The sequence below is a fragment of the Colossoma macropomum genome, unplaced genomic scaffold, assembly GCF_904425465.1.
Source record: "Colossoma macropomum unplaced genomic scaffold, Colossoma_macropomum, whole genome shotgun sequence".
Classification (NCBI taxonomy): Eukaryota; Metazoa; Chordata; class Actinopteri; order Characiformes; family Serrasalmidae; genus Colossoma; species Colossoma macropomum.
Genome location: NW_023494789.1, coordinates 18,981,153 through 19,000,395, shown reverse-complemented (window position 1 = coordinate 19,000,395; position 19,243 = coordinate 18,981,153). Strand labels below are relative to the sequence as shown.

Genomic DNA, 19,243 nt, shown 5'->3' with positions numbered 1-19,243 from the left:
TGTGTCCATTATCTAGTGAGATGGAGAAATATGTTTCTTTTAACAAAGTAATATCTCCTGTGCTTGTGTCTATTCAGCTCGGAGACAACAGCAGGAATCGTACTGATAAGCTCAGAAACACTCCCGATTCTCCTGTTTTATTTCTTTTTTCATTCAAATTGATTTTCAGTTCATCTCAGAAAGAAGAGGACGGAACTAAAAGCCGTTTATCACATCAGTCAACTGTGCGACACATAACTAGAGAAAGATCTTTATAATCTCTAATATTTGATGAATGCCGACTGTACAGCACACGTAGAGGGACTGAATTCTTTGTTTATTAGTCCAAGGACATGAGTGACACTGTAGTCCAAGGTTTATTAGTCCAAGGACATGAGTGACACTGTACTCAAAAAGGGTTCCTCAGAGACAAGCCACACTTTTGATTACCTAATGAAAGGTTCTACGTGTAAAATAGTGGTGTAGTCCAAATTATAATATATTATCATTATATTATATTATATATATATATATATATATAGTTTATAATAATATAATAATAATATAACTTTATAGGAGAAGGAAAAAAACTACTTTACTTTTTATGTAAGTCAATGGAACCAAGTAATTTTGGGTCATTTCTTTTTGGACCATTCATCATGAAATTTACACACAATGTAAAGGACAATGGGTACTTTCAAATTATGTCAAAAACTGAAAAATGTCAAAATATGAGGTTTTGTTCTGACAAATATATATATATATATATATATATATATATATATATATATATATATATATATATATATATATATATATATAATCTACAAATTCAACCTGCAATCCCAGAGTACAAACACATGCAAAAACAATCAAGAATTCAGACCTTAGATATCTACAAGGATTATGGTATGATCCATTTAAACTCAAGCTATTAATAGAGACAATAATAAGCTAAACATATTCAAAATCAACATTTATAGGTTACTTTCTATTGGGAGGTGTCTGTCCCAAACACTAACTTTTAAATTTCAACTAAAATTGCAACTAAAATTAAATTGCAACAATAATGCTTAATATTTTTTTTAGATTTATTATCCGTTTAACGTTTCAATAAAAAAAAAAACACTCAACCTTCACTCAAAAAATACTGGCGTTTCAGTCCATGGCCTACCTGACTACACTGCTGGTGAAGGTTCTTTAAACCTTTAAAAAGTTCTTCACACTCACAAATCTCATTTTCAGACATGGTTCTCCAGAGAACCAAAGGTGGCTCTGTGTCATTGCTCCAAGAACCCTTTGTGACACCTTTATTTTTAAGATAACACCTAAGCTTTTCTGACCTATATCTGACTGCTCTGCTACTGAGCTCTGATGAATTACCCTCTTAAAAAAGAACGTTGCTAAATGTTTTTGGTTTGGATACATGGTTCTAAAAAAAACGTTCTTAGGTGTGGAGCCTTTACATAATGTGTGGAAAAGTTTTTTATACTTTCGCTTTATTTACAGAAATTGTTCTTTTGGAAGGTTCTTTACGAAAACAAAAGTTCCTCTAAGGCAAAGTTCCAAAGGACCCTTTTTAGTTCTATTGGGCACCTTTATTTTTAAGAATGGGAAAAGCTGAGCAGGGAAGCAAAACCCCTGCATGCTTTTTTTGGACATTGGTGCCACTGAACTTTGACCCTTAGTCCACAGGAGTCCATAAGAGAACAAAAGGGACCAAATGTGTATCTAATTACTGCAGGACACATATCTAGCTCCATCTGTTTTTAAAACACTTTTCTTTCACTAAGAGAATTCTCGTTGGAGCAAATCATTGCTGTTATGTCAAAACCTCTTTTTTAACCATTAAAAATCCAGCTGCTTTTCACATTATGTGAACATTTCATGATGAATAGACCAATAGGGATAACGTGAAATAAAATTAAAATAAACATCCGAAGAGTACACTGTTAGAAATAAAGGTAGTGTAGAGGTACATTTTTCTTTCATCAAGGTACAAACAATGTAAATGTTCCCTCAAAGGTACAACAGTGGTTTTAAGGTCCAATTGTGCACCTTATCAGTTTTTCCAGGTGAAAAGTACATATTTGTACCTTTTCATAATCTAATGTTTTAAAACAGAACAATAAAATAAAAAGCCTGAAGACGAGACAGGGTGTATGGAGTCGGTACAACTTAGAAAATATTATTTCAATGGATTATGGTACAATTATGTTCCCTGACTAAAGGTACTGAGATGTACCCTTGAGGGTACCACCCCAGTGACAAGTGGGGTACTGCCCCAGTGACAGTTTCATACCTTTTTTTTCTGAGAATGTTTAATGCCTCAAGCTCCCTCATAAAATGCTTAAATTGGTTACAAATACATTGCCTGATGCCTGAGACATTGTTTTATGAAACTTTTACAAGGCTCTGGTGGATAGATATGTGCAGGATGTTATAAGGCAAAAGAAATCCCAATTTACTACAGGTTCGATATTGTCATCATTACATATAAAAACTGATGTGTGTAGGTTCACTGGTCATTCCTGTCACTACCTTTGTAAAGAGTTGGTAAGCTTCTTTACAATGCAGCATTAGACTCTCTGAATGACTTTGTTTACTTTTGAATTTATGAATTATAAGGAAAGAGAAAAAAAAGGGTGGAACCCTAACCCTAGCCCTTTACAGTCAAGAGAGTTTTTGCATTGTAATAATACATAGCACTCTTATAGTGGCATCATGAGGAGATTAAACCCACTAGTTTGTCAACACAGTCCTTTTTACTGAAGGCCAAAAAAGAAACTGCAAGTCCACACTGGTAAGAAATGTCCCAGCCTTGGGAACAAACGGTGATACAGAGGGATTGAATTTGGGTCTGGCTTTGGAAAAGCGATGGGGTTGGATTGAGGGGTAATGGAAATCAACAAAATCGGAACTCTAGATAATAGGGATTAGCGAGTGTAACGGTCCAGAGAGCCCTCGTATCCTTTTAATCCCCATTGCCAGGTTGTGTAAATATACCCTGAAATGTACCCAAAACACACTGACCCATTCAAAGCAGCAGCTTTGGTTGTCATTAAATACTCTTAGTCTGCAAACGAAACCCGTTTACCTATCCAGCACTAAATCAGGACATGCAGGGCTCCTCAGGGGCTTTTATTAAGACATCCCACATACAAGGAGCCCTACACTTCCATTTTCTTTAGGACACAACCAAAAATTTAGAGGCAGAGTGAAAGTTTAGTGTTTATTGACTGTAATGTTAGCGCATCATTGTTTCAAACATACATTTATGACACAAACGCTATTGCTGAGCTTCTATAGTTAATTCTTGTATCCTGTTTCCACCTCAAGTGATGCGCAATTCAGCTATTTGAAGAATGAAAAAAAAAAAGACACTAACATTGAATGAGTGCTAGAGTTTGGCTGCTATGTGTATAAAAAAAGCTCCTGAAAAGCTTTTCCATTGTGTTAAAGTGTTGTTTGGTTAGTGCCTCTTTTATTTTCAAAACAGATATAGATGACAGCAATTTATCATTAATATAGCTGCAAAAATGACATGAATGCATGCGGTTTGATCAAATTTTTTTCACAGAAAACTTTACAATGATCCAAGTATCTCCATATATTTTTTGATATCATGTGCAAATGTCTTATCATACAGAAGTAGAAACTCAAATGTTTCTTTAAAAGTTTAAAACATGCCATTATATTTTGAAGCGATGCCACAGAATCCTGTGAAAGTCTGAAACGTCCCAACTTGGTCATGATGCGGCATGAAAATCCTCCAACTGCAGCATAAAATATAACATTCCTACAGAGTTTTCTGTATTTATAGTTTGTTTTCTGATCTCATCATATCGTTGGTGTCATAGCAAAAGCCGGTATCTCCAAAACTGAAATGTTATAACAGAAGCAAAACATTACTAATTTAATATTACAAGAAATGTTTTTAATCCTTCATAAAATGTTCACATAAAAGGGAGCTGATTTTTAAACTGTATAAAAAAGTAAAAGTAAAAAAAATATGTGCTTGCAAGGTTTTGGCATGTTCACGACAGAATACTAGTTCATGAATTTTAATCAGACGTCAGAAGTCATCTGTGAAATATAATCATTTTTCACATTTGCACACAGTCATTTTCACTCAGAAACGCAAGTGAAATACTCATGTAAATCTACTTTCAGAAGCGCCGCCAGTAGCTCATCTTCTGGCCACTTGACTGAATAAATGGCACTGTTGGCTCCTGAGCTGTGCTGTAGGGAGTGTCCCACAGGGACTGAGAGGTCAGTGTTAATGTACAGAGTGTTTAGTGTCTGCATTGAGGCGGAAGGAGCTTGTTTAGATGGGGCTGTGGTTAGCAGGGGGGGTTGGTGTGGAAAAACAGAGCGCTGAGGACCACTGGGCCACAGAGAAGGCCATTCAGGAGCGGAACAGTGGGCTTATGGGACACGGCCGGAGTCGAGGGAATTCTCTTCACATACAGCTTATCTGTTGCCTTTAGGAATCTGCCCTGTTTATGTTTGTTCTGCTTTGATGTTCTGATGTAGAGGCCACGAACAGCAGTGCTTGTTGTTCTGAGGCACCTATGAGAACTTTCTCCTGGCCTCTTGGTGTGTGTGTGTGTGTGTTTCGTTTTTGTGTATTGTCAGAAGAAGAAAAAAAAAATAGTTAAAATCTTAAGCTGCCCAACAGAAAATGATGCAATCAGGATTTTTTTTATCTTAGTATATACAACCAAAGGAGCTCTCCCATTGGTCAGGCCTTCAGGAGCTGTAAATAAGTCATTACACTTAGGATTAATGATCAACATAATTAGGGACTGACAGTGGAATCAACCAATCACATTTACAATAGGTGGGACAAATTTAGTGATAGAAATTGTCGCTCTATGCCTTCTGGAAGTCCTAGATACAATGCTGACTGTGAATACGAGTTATAGCAAATTCATTCAGTTGCTGTCAGAAGTAGAAAACGGGAGCTGCTGCTCTAGGTCAGGGCTCTGTACTGAAAAAGTCACTGTAAAACTGCTACATACAAACTAAAGTATATGTTAAGTCTTTTACAAGCTTCAAATATAAGTGTTTACAATTAACTACCAAAAAATGTATTTATCACTGTTAGCTTAGTGCTAATGCACAAATCATTAAGGGGGCTAGTCTTTGGAATGAAACTCTTCTTGTACAGTCTTATGCAAAAGTTTGGGCGCCCTTCGTCAAATGGCATGTTGGTTTTCTAAATGAAAATAAGTTAACACATCCTCTACAGAGAACACATTTCTGATTATATATATATATATATATATGACTCCACTTTCTGACATTATAAAAAAAACAAACCTCTGTGTATGTGTGTGTGTGTTGAGCTGTTCAGTACAGCTCGGATCACTTTTGGCAAAGAAAATCCCCATGAGTGGGCACCTACTTTCTTTTGGTAAATTAATAAGCTTCAATGTGGAAATAAAAGCAGGCAAAAGTTCAGGGTCTGTCTGGGATGGGGCCCATCAGCTCTTCTGTAGTCATTAGCTTGGCTTCTGTCTCTCTCTCTCTCTCTCTCTCCCTCTCTCTCTCTCTCTCTTTCTCTGGCTGAAGAGCAGAGGCAGACAGTGGTCTGAGTAATGAAGACGGATGTGTCCTGCTATCAGGAAGCCACTTACTGCGGTTTGATGTAACCTTAAACATCGCGGATAGCTCAATGGCACTCACCACAATGAATCTAATTAATGGATAGCGATCCTAAAGAGGGTGACGCCGTATGCATTTGCAGATGAAGCTGGGGCGCTAATTAAAAGCTGTTCAAATATCACGCTATGTGTTCTTAGCTTGTCTGTGTGTGTGTTTCCTTCTTTTTTTCTATTCACAGGAAATTCTTTATCCACTCTTTATCCACAGAAACATCCGTACTGAATCCCTAATGTCTTTAAGCGCTCCCTTTACTTGTAGGTGTCTAAAATGCGATGATATTAGATACTAAAACAAGCTAGCCACATTTCTATCCAATGTCTGAGAATCGTATTTCACATTTATTAAAGCTTTTTTTTCATATCTATTTTTTTGGAATATGGTGGCTGTAAGCACCTGTGCACTGAGTCAGAAGTATCAGAAACAAAATGCCTCAGGGTAAGAACTGATAGAAGACACACACACACATACACACACACACACACACACACACACACCTACAGACCTGCCTAACCTGCCCTGTTTTTATAAGCCCTGCTGGTGCTAGTGCTGATGTTAAGTGGAGACCTGTATGTGTTGTAACAACAGAGCACTCCACGCCTGAAGGGAGAAAGAGAGAGCGAGCGAGAGAGAGAGAGAGAGAGAGAGAGAGAGAGAGAGAGAAAGAGAGAGAGAGAGGGAGAGAGAGAGGGGCATTTGAAAGGACAGGTGTGAACCCACAAGCTCTCATCAGTAGACATTTTCACCCTAACAAAGGAGGCTTTGTTTGTTTTCCAATCAAAAGGCCTAATGACTCGGCCTCAGAACTCTGAATGAAAAGTGAAATTTGAAACTCAGGTCAGTCTGTCAGGCTCTATTCAGTGTGTTCACCCCTTGTTGCTGACACATCCTCTAAAACCAAAATAACTTAAACATCTCAGGCCTGTTTCCCAGACCCAGATTAAGCCTACACCTAGACTAGAAATTTAATGCTGAATCACCACTGCCATTGTAATGTAGTCCAAGACTAGACTTAATCTTCATGCGGGAAACAGGCTGTATGTATAAACCACATAACTAGTACATCTGCTGCCAGTAATCAGCTAGCATTTCAACTCATAGACTTTGCGTTTCGGAGTAGATTAACTTTCTGTTTCAGGACAACAAATATTTATAATGGTTGTAAAAATGCATGGATGCCTTGATCAAAAAGTGTCAATTTCATTGCATTGATTTTGAAATGGTACAATCAAGTATAATCAATTAGAGTAATATTCAATAAAGTATTCTTTGCAAAAAACGGAGAATACCAAACAATAACAAACAAAAAAGTACAACAAACAAAAATCTACTTTTCTGTAGTTTTAAAAAAGCACAATTGGTCCTGCTTTATATAGTGTCTCTAATAACTGTGTAGCTACACCATAACAATACATGCAACAACAATGTAATTACTGATAATGTATTCACTACTACAGATGGATTACAGTGGTTCAGCTCATGTAAATACACAGTTGTAACATCAGTTTTTCCTCATGTAACTACAGGAGTGTAACGACTTGTCATATTACGTTATGTAATTACACATGTGTAATGGGGGGAACTACTGCCTTTTTTGATACATACATACAAAGTCAAATATAAAAAGCTTTGCTTATATATAATTTAAGTACTTCTAAGTTGTGCTCAGTTGTTCCTAATAATATATATTAGGTGTATACTTAATTTTATTTTAAAATACAATTAAATACTTGTTTTATTTATTTTATGTACTTAAGTATATTTTGTAATACTGAAATACAATTTTAAATGCATTTAAGTGCATTTTAGTTACAGTATAACTCAAAAAAGTGGCACTGAAGAGTATCAGTTCATACAGTAGCATATTCACAATAGATACAAGTGTATGACAGTTATAAGAACACACAAGTACATATATATGTGTGTGTGTGTGTGTGCCACAAGAAAATTCTCAGAAAGAAACTTTGTTTTCACAATACATTGTTTTCATTGTCTATATTCCCCTACACTGTTCAAGTCATATGTTTGAATTTTACTTATTTATTTGTCCGGGACAGTCCTCATTAATAAACAGTACCAACAGAACTGTTAATGAGCCAGAGTTCATGAAAAAGGCTCATTTTCGCCTGTTGTCCTTGGCTAGATACTGTAAGCCCCCATAAAAATACACAATTAACACTTCTAATAAAAATGTGAAATGTAAGCCATCATACACAATAACAAAATGCACTTCTAGCTACATATATACAAACAAATCTACATAAAACAAACACATGCAACAAATTATGCATACTATACTATTCATTCAGTGTGTTTAGTGCATGTTTTTAAACAATGCTAAATCAAACTAAAATAATTGAATGCTATTTGCATTGTGGTGAAAAGTATATAATGCACTAAATAATTTCCTAAAGAAGGTTATGTGTGAGGTTGTAGGCACCCACAGTACTGCCTATTCATTCTCTCCTGCTAGCTGAAAGTTTCCCTTGGCCTGTTCCTCTGAGTGACATGCTCTTTTCTCTCTCTGTCTCTGAACAGTATCAGCAGTGTCGGACGGCTGTGTGGAGGACTTTGGCCTGTCAGTGGCAGACGTGGCCTGTGGTAGTTGTGGCTGTGGCTTTGCTGGCCCTGGTGCCATATGCAGTGGTTCGCATGCTGACGGCCTTCCAGAACCCCCCTCCACACGCACTGTTCAGAACTGCCGCCATCTGCTTCGGCCTGCTGACCGAAACGCTGCTAATCAGGTGAGTCTCAAAGAGTGCGAGTCATGATGAGGTCTATAGTTAGGGGTTCGCTTTCAGTGGGAGAAGGAAAGGAGTAAGTCTTGACTCGTCACATCAGCCAGACTTCCTACTTTCATTATATGCCTGTTATGCAAAATGGCCAACCACAAACAGCTACTTTTACCTGATGTGTACTGGCAGTTAAGTGTCAAAAAAATGTCAACAAAAATATACCCTCTTAAAACGACGATAACGATCTCATTGTTGTCACAGAGCACAAGCAGGGACTTCTTGCTATTGGTGACTAGCATTTAACGGAAAAATCTGAAAAAAATCAGGGCGTGGCATTGTGTGGAAGTGTGGAGAGCAAAACAGGTGTGACAGACAAAATTCCAATGCTTGTGGGAATCTTAGCGTACAATAATTATCAGATGAACCGTGTGCCTCAGTGGTCTTTATTGATCCTACACAGGGATGTAGAACCTTTTCAATAGGGTGGCCAGGTTAGATCCAGCAATGTTATTGGAGTGGCCAACTTCTACAGTAAAAAATGTGTAAGGGAACATTTTAAGAGAATAATATGTGGCTGGGTAACTAGCTAACCTACTGTACCATCACAGTACATCTCTTATGATATCTGGCCTGCATTATTAAAGATATACATGCACTTTAAAAGGATTTAGTTTACATCATAAATGATAGATGTTACTGTATGACTGTATTTGTTAGTAGTTACTATTTCTGATAATTTTCTGATTATACCATTGTATAGCCTACTTCATGTAATGTAGCTTGCAGAACAGCACTGCTAAAGTGTAGTATGTAAGTTATTAGTGTCAATAAAGAGTAAGAAAATAATAGCATTATTAAACAGTTAACCACAAATGACATATAGATGTAGACATATCTTTGCTGTTGGAAGAAAACCTTGTATCTCTAAAATTCAAACTATACGGGAGAAGGAAAAACATACTTAACTTTAAATGTAAGTCAATGGAACCAGACGGTTTTCCAAGTCATTTTGGGCTGTTTTCTTTGGTCCATTAATCATGAAATTTACACACAATGTAAAGGGTAACAGGCATTTTCAATTAATGTCAAAAACTGAAAAACGCCAAAAATTGAGATATGAGGTTTTTTTCCGACAGCAGTGATATACTTAATAATAAGTACAGTTTCACTGTAGTAAAACTCAAAGTGATTTTATCCTATTTTCCAGTATGTTTCATATGTAAATTCCATATGTTTTGTTACCTGCACTATTTCTATTTTTTGCTGAACACTGTAATCTTCAGTTACAGTAATGTTACTGTAATCCACATACAACAATAAATAATACAGTATAACAATGATGTTGGGAATATTTAGATGCTTTTAAGCAATTTCTTAATGTAGAAAGCCAATGTTAGCTGTTTCCTTAAGCAAAACGAACAATAATAACATTGATGTTTTTAGAAGTTTTGACTGTAACATAAAACAGCTATTTGCTAATACTTGGGGTATATCATCACTGTCCAAAGAAAAACATGTGTCTCTGTTTTTTCAATTTTTAATTTTCTATATTATTTTCACAAAATTTCATGTTAAATAGAACAATAGAAATGTTCCAGAATTGCTTGGAACAAAATCTCTTTACATTGTCTTACATTGAAGGTAAAGAATGTTTTTGCACTCTTCTGTGAACTTAACATTTTGGAAATATTTGTTTTTCTTTGGACAGCGATGATATACAGCTTTAACACTCAGCTTCACACTGTACTGTTGATATCACAACAAGAGGATACAATGTGCATTGGCATAACTTCCAAAGTAGCACTGTCTCTAGTATTTGTACGTGATATTGTTTTCCTCAAAATTAACATGCATAGTCTTTATTGTGTTAAGTTACTGTAATCCGGCAAAGGAAGCATGATCCTTTAGGTTAAAAGCATTTTAAAAAGCTAGATTTCTGGGAGTGTAAAACACTCACAAATGCTGTAATTGTCTAAATGGCTGGGCGTATTTCATACTCACAGCCCTAAATCTCTTGTTACTCATGTTGATAAGGTTGCTTAGAATTTGACTGTTGTTGAGTGGTGACTCGGATGTGGCCAGTTCTCTCTTACAGCGAGACACCTGTAGCAGGGGGAATTCCCGGGAGTGAGAAACACCCCTGCTCTCCTGCTGAACCTGTTTTGGTGTGAGGGAGGAGAGGGGGAAGCTGAAATTAATTTGGTGGTTGGGGCTTTGGGGTTGCCAGGAGGTGCGCACATCTGTGCCTGTCTAATTGCAGAGATGACAATAAAACATGTGACACAGCCCGCAAGCCTTCAACAGAGAGGGGGAGAGAAGAGAGAGAGAGAGAGCGAGAGAGAGAGTGAGTGAGAGAGAGAGAGAGAATGTGAGAGAGAGAGAGAGTGAGAGAGAGATAGAAGGAGAGTGAGAGAGAAAGCCTAAGAAAGAGAAAGAAGGGGAGAGAGAGAAAGAGAGAGAAGGAGAAAAGAGACAGAGAGAGAGAGAGGGGGGAGAAGGGGGAGATGTTCTCTCCAATTTAAACACTTCTAATCATTGTCACTCACCTGGCTCTGGCTCTGATTAATGTAGACCTGAACGGAGGGTGTGTGAGGTGTGTATTCCGTGTGTGTGTGTGTGTGTAGTGTAGAAAGCTTTTTACACTGTTCTTTCTCAGGTGTCTTTCCTATTCTGTGTGTGTCAGTAGTGAACAGTGACTGTTAGAGCTAGACCCTCAATTTGGGCTAAAAAAAAGTTACAATATGAAAAATGAGGGCACAAAACACATTCTATGATTAATTGAAGCTTGTAAGAGACATTAACATATACTTTACCCTGTAGCAGCTTTACAGTTACTCTTTCAGAGCTACTGCTGTTTTCTATCTCTAACATTTGACTAAAACTCATTGAACTATGCTGTCAGTTCCTTATTATGTTAGTGGTTAATCTGACATAGTTGGCCTACAGTTCAGCTCTTGAGTCCTAACCAATAGGAGAGCTAGCTGTGATGAATATACTTAGATACTACAGACAAAAAAAATCCTGATTGGATTTTTGGACATTGGACGTTTACTACATACTACTGCACTATTAATACTACAGTACCTGGAAATATTGTACTGTGCAAAATGTGGAGACCACTCTTCATTTATATAAAACTGCCGTAAAATAAGTGACAAAAACAAGAGCTTCTAAAACTAGAGTTGAAAAAATTGATACAGAGAAAATGGGATACAGACAATGGGGTCTACCAGGACCTGGTAGACCACCAAAACTGTCACCATCAGATAAACAGTGCTTAAGATTTCTTCTTTGAGAGAGAGGAGAAAATCAAGCACCACTCTTACTTCAAATCTGTCTATCATTCCACTGTGAGAAGATCTGGAAGAATGTGTAGCTGTCAAGAAGCCGTTACTGAAAAAAGGGAAATAGAAAATTTTACAAATAAATCAGAGTCCAGACCTCAACATCACTGATTGTGTTTGGAATTACTTGGAAAATGCAACCAACTTCTAATACTGGACTTTGAAAGCATGGAAAATTATTTATTTTTAAAGTTTAAAGAAAAAAATGGAAGCTATAATAAAGGGTGGACACATTCATATATTTCATTCTTAATGAAATTTACACACAATGTAAAGGGTAAAAGGCATTTTTAAATTATGTCAAAAAATGAAAAATGACAAGAAGGGAATATATAGAAGGGGATATATATATTTATGTTTTCTTCCGACAACAGCGATATATATTTAGTTTTTAGGCTTCTTTTCTTCTTTTTTCCTGACTTTAAAACTTGAATAACTTGCACTTAATGGACATTTTGACTGGAAATTATATAAACAAAGGGTGATCTTTGACTTTTGCACACCACTGTGTCATAGAATGGTAGGACGATGTGTTTTGATTGCCGATTCACGTTGGCTTTGATATAAACTCACAGTATATTTTCTTCAGCACTCAGCTTCAGTTAAATTCAATGCATCACATTTGTCATTGGAAACATACAGTAGAACATAAAAACACCCCACAAGTAGAGGAATACACACGTGTATGTGTGTGTGTGTGTGTGTGTGTGTGTGTGTGTGTGTGTGTGTGTGTGTGTGTTCGTTGCAGGCCACTGCTGCATGAAGTATTTGCTAGAGCTTGATTAAGTCGAGATAAATTTGATTAGATTTCTATAAACACCTTTTCCTCTCTATGACTCTGAGACTCAGCTTACCTCTGTGCTTTCACTACTATAATCACTAAAGCAATGAGCCAAAGCACTCTGAATCTCCCCCACATACACACGCCCCTGGAGTGTGTGTGTGCATATATATGTGTGTGTCTGGGTGTGATTCACATCTTTTAACTATGATTACGATTTGAAGAACACCAAATGTCTGCTCCATATTAATGCTCTTTTTCCTGTGAAAAGGAATGTGCAGTAATTTCCCTTTCTGAAATACGTGTCACACTTACAGACGGGTCATTACAGCCGCACTCTGACCAGAAATATGAGTCAGTTTTCTGCTGCTTGTGAAAGGTATGCGCACTATTGACATGATCAATGAGGGGTAAAATTAAAAGCTGCATTGATCCCCCCTTTTTTCCCCTTTTTCTCTGCTTGGGCCCCTGAGATACTGCAGTGCAATTTCCATGCATAACAACCTTTCTGCATTTCCCAATGTAATATGGCATTGGAAATAGGATTTTAACTTACAACAAGATTGAGATGTCATCATCAGGGCAAGCGGGCATGTTACAGCAACGCATGAAGTATGAAACGAAAGATTCAGCTTGAAATTACCAGATCGAATTTATTATATTTAATGGAGATCAAGATGACTCAGGATTCATGACTGTAGATGATTTATATTACACACCTTTGGTGGTTTTTGGATTGGAGCACAGCTCTTTATCTAAACATGACTAGAAAATGTGAGACAAGAAAACAAGACCTTTATTTGTTTATTTGTTAAGTTATTTATTTATTTGTTTAACTGTTATTAAATAGGGAAGATAAATGAGCATATAACATGACAAAGAGTAGTGTGATGCAATATACAGTAACATTTATTGTACACTCTTAAAAGATGGTTTTTGAAGGTTCCTTCAGTTCTATATAGAACCATGAACACCCAAAGAACTATTTGCATGCTTAAATGATTCTTTGCATGGTGAAATTGTTCTTCATATTAATGGAGAAAGTGTTATGTATGGTTCTTTAAAGAACCTGTTTGAAAAGCGTTCTATATAGCACCTATAAGGGTTCTTCTATTGCTATAAGCTTGACATCGTAACTATAGAATGAACCCTTATTGGTGCTATATAGAACCTTTATTTGTTCTATATAGAACCACATATAACACATTCTCCAAAAGGTTCTATATAGAACCATGGTCATGATCTTTTTTAAGAGTGTAAGGTTTGATTGATCTATTGGTTGGCTGATGATATCAATCAATTTTGACGACTCGTGATTTTGGTCAAAATTGTTTGGTCAAACTCCAAAACCTGGACTTCTGATGACCGAGCGAAACCTTTGTTAGCTGTGCCACTGGGAACCAAATCTAAGTCATGCTATTTTTAAACAGAAACGCAATCTGAACTGATGAATTTGAACACAAAACACCATCATAGTTAGCATAACGAAACATATAAAATGTATCCAAACCTAAACTTTAGCATGAGAATAACACAGTATTACACACAAAATCATTTTTCTTTATGAAGAGAACTTATAAAAACAAAAAGAAGAAGCAATTAACAGAAACTTAATGCATAAAAATTCTATGTAGCTCCCACAGTATTTAGATTAATTAACTATGTGAGTTACTGACAATTGAGAACTGACAATTATATCAGTTAGTAAAGCACTAAAGCTGTACTGTGTAAGATGTGGGGATCTCTTTGGTAGAAATATGTAATGACACTCAACATGTTGAAGAACATTTTGTAACGGTTGTGCTGGACCACTTCTCTAAGTGCATGGATCTGATGATTGCAAGACTGAGTGTGTTCAAAGAGAATTCAAAACTGGGTGAAGGACATGTCTTCTGAGGATGTGAGTGAATTATCTACTATTGTCATCATATCTTCATCAGTATAATGTTGACATTTGAGGCCTAAACATCAAGCTGGGTCTTCTTTTGAGCCTGTGCATGAGTCCATCCCGACACCTCTGACTCTTAAATGGTTATTACAGGCTTTACAGGGTGACTCTCATCAGCGCTACCATATTTTATTTATCTTTTATTTCATACAAATCCCACATTTAAGCTATTTTTGCTGACTTAGTAATCCTAAAACATATATGGTGCAGCTTTAACTAAAACTATTGGAGTGTTAAATTAAAATTTAAAAGTAAGTATAAATTTATTTCCATTTTAAGCACAAGTAGAAAAATGTATCCCTAAATTGGCCTGTAATAAATGAGTGTGAAGAACCTTCAGAGAACTTCCACATTGTGTAAATGCTCTATACCAATTGAGTTTTTTCTTCTAACTGTACATTCAATGCAAGAACCATTAAGGACCCATTATTTCCGCAGTGTAAGTGATGTAGATCACAGTGAAGAAAGCGCTTTAATGACCAGTATGTCCAAGACTAGGCACCAATTTATTAACGATAAGTTACTGATGAATTCCTCAGTTGTGTTGCCTCCTGAGGCCTGCCACGTGTGGTCATGAAGCCTGAGCTGATGGTAACAGGAGAGCGTCCCGAGTGGACATGCATGGACACTCAGTTTAACGAGAATTGTGCTGCGTTAATGAGGGGGAAAGGGGCTATATTAGGATGCCCATATTAGGCAATTAACTGCCTCAATGCTCTGAGTAAGACAGAAGTTCTCAAGAACATGAAGTCTGAGAATAACTCAAGCTTGAGCAAAGAGCTGAGATTTCCTTTTGGTTTTGGAAATGGGTTTGTTTTTTTTGGAAATGCAGTCAGTTTAATCAATTCACTGTGCTGGGTGTGGTTGCATCTATGATGTTTTGTAATCTCCAGTGGAACTAGAACACAAAAAAGTGGTGTTTTGATTTCACTTGATTTAAATGTGTGTGCTGGATCAATATATTGGCAACAATAGGTAAACTGAAAGAAAAAAAAAAGATTATCTACAGTTCTGTGCAAAAGTCAGAGACCACCCTTCAATTATTTAATTTCCAGTAAAAGAATTCATTTTTCAGCATCATGGGAAAAAAGATGCCTTTTTTTTTTACAGCTTCCACTACTTTCAGCTTTTCAAAGAAATTTGCAGGCACATTTTCTCCCAAGTTCAGTCTTAGAAGTTGGTTAAGTTTTCTGCCTTTCACCATCCAAGTATCCCCAAATGCATTCAATGATGTTGAGGTCTGGACTCTGAGATGGTCCGTCCACTGTTCTGAGAACACCAGCTGCTTCTTTGATTAGCAAATGCTCTTCTATTGTTTCTATTTTCTTTTCTCACTGGCTTTGTGGCAGCTACCCATCCTTTCAGACTCATAGTGTTGAGTTGTCTTCTCACAGTGGAAGGATGGATTGTGGATTTTTTTCAGAGCGGAAGCAAGAGTGGAGCTTGATTTTCACTCAAAGATGAAAGCTTTATGTACTGCTTATTTGATAGGAACAGTTTTGGTGGTCTACCAGGTCTTGCAAGGTGGTTGGACGCCCCATTTTCTCTATACCTCTTAATAATGTTTTCAACTCCAGTTTTAGGAAACTCCTGCTTTATTTGTTTACTTTTCCTTTCACTTTTTTCTTTTTATGTAAGTGGATTATCTTATTTAATCTCTTCAGAAATAGTTAATGGCCATTTTGCCTGAAAATTAAACAAATCAAAGGTGGACGCAGCCTTTTGTGAAGCACTGCATACCATGAAGCAAGTAAATTCAGAAAGGTAACTTTTCTGTTTATCCACACAAAGTTGAGTGAATGCACATTTTCAGAGATTAAAAAGGCAGAAGACAAATCCAAAGGCCAGTGATGTAAACAATAGCTTTTTGCCTGCGATTATCAGACTGTCCACTGTGTGCCAGCCTGCAATACCTGTGATTTTCTCTGAAAAATGAGTAATTCATATCTTTAGGCCTGACTTTCCACTTCCTAGCCCAGCTTTAATACATAGGTTGACTTTTCCTGTCAACAACTGACTAAAAAACTAAACTTACTCTGATCTGTGGTTCTCCTCGGAGAAGTGATTCATAAATGCATTCTGACTTAAGACAACAGCTCACCTGCTCTTTTGACTCTCTAAGTCGTCATCTAAAGATTTAGAAGAAGAAAGTTGGTACACTCAGTCCTACAAAGGATTTGCTGTGTGTTCAGTGTGTATTCAGACTGGTTTTGTATGGCGAAAAGCTCTTTGTTACTGATACTGTATTTAGACTAAACACACGCCCTTCACTGCGCCACACAAAGCCTTATTTTGGTAACAAAGTGAAGTAATCTCTGAATCATTTCAATTAAACTGAAAGTAGGGTAAACATTCCTCTCTCTCTCTCTCTCTCTCTCTCTCTCTCTCTCTCTCTCTCTCTCTCTCTCTCTCTCTCTCTCTCTCTCTCTCTCTCTCTCTCTCTTGTTTTTTGACTCTTTTTCAATATAAGTAATTGGAATAATGCTCCGGGTGCCCTGAATCATTAGCAAATGAGCAGACCTGCTTTTATTAGCCTCCGACTTGTAAATAATGCATTACATTCCTGGCGTAAACACGATCAACCCTGCGCCATGTTCATAATGGAAAGAAATAGAGCTCAACTTCATCTAACTGGGGCTGTTCAGCAAATTTAACGTGAAAGGCGATATTTGCACTATGAATACAACACGGCCCAGGGCGTCCTTCCGTACTAACAAGGGAAATTAAAAATTTGTGACATGTATAGAACTTATTTACTTTTTTCTCGACTCATTTCATTATTTAAGGAGGGGGAAAGGAGAAAAATCAGGGCTGTTTGTAATCAAGGCAAAATGCTCATAAGTTTTCCTATTAAACATTTTGAGGTAGTAAAGAATATGCCTCGTGAGGCGGTAATTAATATCGCGCCTGCACTGGTAATCTGCTCTTGCTCCAGCCCTCATCATCCTCACAATTAATGAGCTGTAATTTTATGGCAGGAAATTGGTTTATGCTTAAACAACATGTTAAATGGCTGCAGAGAAACAGCAGGCCATGGGTGCAGGTATACAGCTTAGTGCCGTGGTCAAGCAGGGCTTGTAAAGCGCCAGAGCTGAAAATAGGTCTCGCTGGAGGGGCCAGATGATGTTTGCGTGAGTCAAAATCACATTTCCACACGCTTTAAAAAATAAGAGCTTCTAAATGGTTCTTAGTTTGGACATAGGAAAATTTCTAGGAAAAGCCTTTAGAACAGCATGGGTTGGTTACATGGGCTAGGAATAAACCAAGTCTTGAACTGAACTGCTGTTTTACCAGTACAAATACTATTAAGTCTAGACTGAGGCTTAATCCAAGTCTGGAAAGGTGGCCCTAAGTGGAAATTCCTTAAAGTTGCACATATCATTGACAAAAATGGTTCATCAAAAGTTGTTCTTTTGTATATAGTATAGATTTCAATTATAAACTAGATGCCAAAGGTCCTGTGAATGCTTGAAGAGTTATTAGGTCATACATTGAATCTGTTATTATCTGTTTACAGTACTTTTGGCAAGTTATCTGTCTCAAGATTTGATTACCACTTTTTAAATATTCTGGATGTTAACGTTATTATAACTTAAGTGTTGATATTTTACAACTTTCTTACAGCTACAGCTCCACAGCTCTGTTCCCCATTTCCTACTTATTATGGAATCATTTTATATATACACAAATGTGCAGTCAGAGGCCACCCTTCATTTATTTAATCTCCAGGTAAGTTTTTCATGTTAGCATCAGGAAAAGCAGAAAACATAATATTAAACAGAAAATTACTCAAAAGCCTCAATATAAATGTGACATTTTTTTCCGTATTTTCTGTGTCCACTCTTGGCCTTCATTACAGCTCACATTCTACTCAGGAGTTTGCTTTCAGTTTTTCAAAGAAACCTGCATGTTTTTCTACACCTCCAAAATTCGGTCTTAGAAGTTGGTTGCATTTTCCCCTTTTTACAATCCAAGTAATCCCAAACACATTAGTGATGCTGAGTGCTGGACTCTGGGGTGGTTTTTATCTGATTTGTTGAAGAAAATGGTCAATTTCCTTCTAAACATCCCCTGAGAAATGAATAACTTACACTCTTAAAAGAGATGGTTCTTCAATGGTTCTTTAATAAAAAGTGGTTCTATAAGGAACCATGAACATTCAAAGAACCCTTTGTATGATTACATCATGCAATAGTTCTTCAGATTGATGTAGAATGTGCTATAGATGGCTCTATATAGAACTTTTTGGAAAGGGTTGTATATAGCACCAAAAAGGTTTTTTCTATTGTAACAAGCCTGACATCATAACAGTAGAAGAACCATTTTGGTGCTATGTAGAACCCTTTTCAAAAACATTGTCTATCAGTCTAAAGAACCATTTCACAATGCAAAGAACCCTTTAATCATGCAAAGGGTTCTTTGAGTGTTCATGGTTCTATATAGAACCACTTTTTACTAAATAACACTTTAAGAACATTTTTTTTAAGTCTATCATTTTTAAGTGTGTACAGTTTGACTGGGAGTTACATAAGTGAAGTGTGTAGTACTGTATCTGCAACATTGATTTCAATCCTTTCTAGAAACTGTAACTGTCTGAAATGTTTTTCATGCAGATACTGAGTAAAATGTAAATAACAAATAAATAAATAAACAAACAACCTGAAAAGCTGTGCTTGGACACTTTGTAGAGGGCTGCTTTTAATGTAAACCCACCCTACAGAAGGTCTGAGTCAACTCCGCTTTTACGCAGCCAAACTGTAGTGTCATTAACGAGGCCACCTGAATCATC

The 19,243-nt window shown here is 36.8% G+C and overlaps 1 protein-coding gene across 2 annotated transcripts in view; it reads left to right on the top strand.

Moving 5' to 3' along the window:
* The window catches only part of LOC118808059, a 154,721-nt gene that overhangs the window by 122,532 nt on the left and 12,946 nt on the right, over positions 1-19,243 (top strand). For both annotated transcript variants that reach the window (XM_036570428.1, XM_036570427.1), the window contains exon 4: positions 8,185-8,390. In XM_036570428.1, the coding sequence (XP_036426321.1) occupies positions 8,185-8,390 (206 nt within the window). The remainder of the gene's footprint in view (positions 1-8,184; positions 8,391-19,243) is intronic.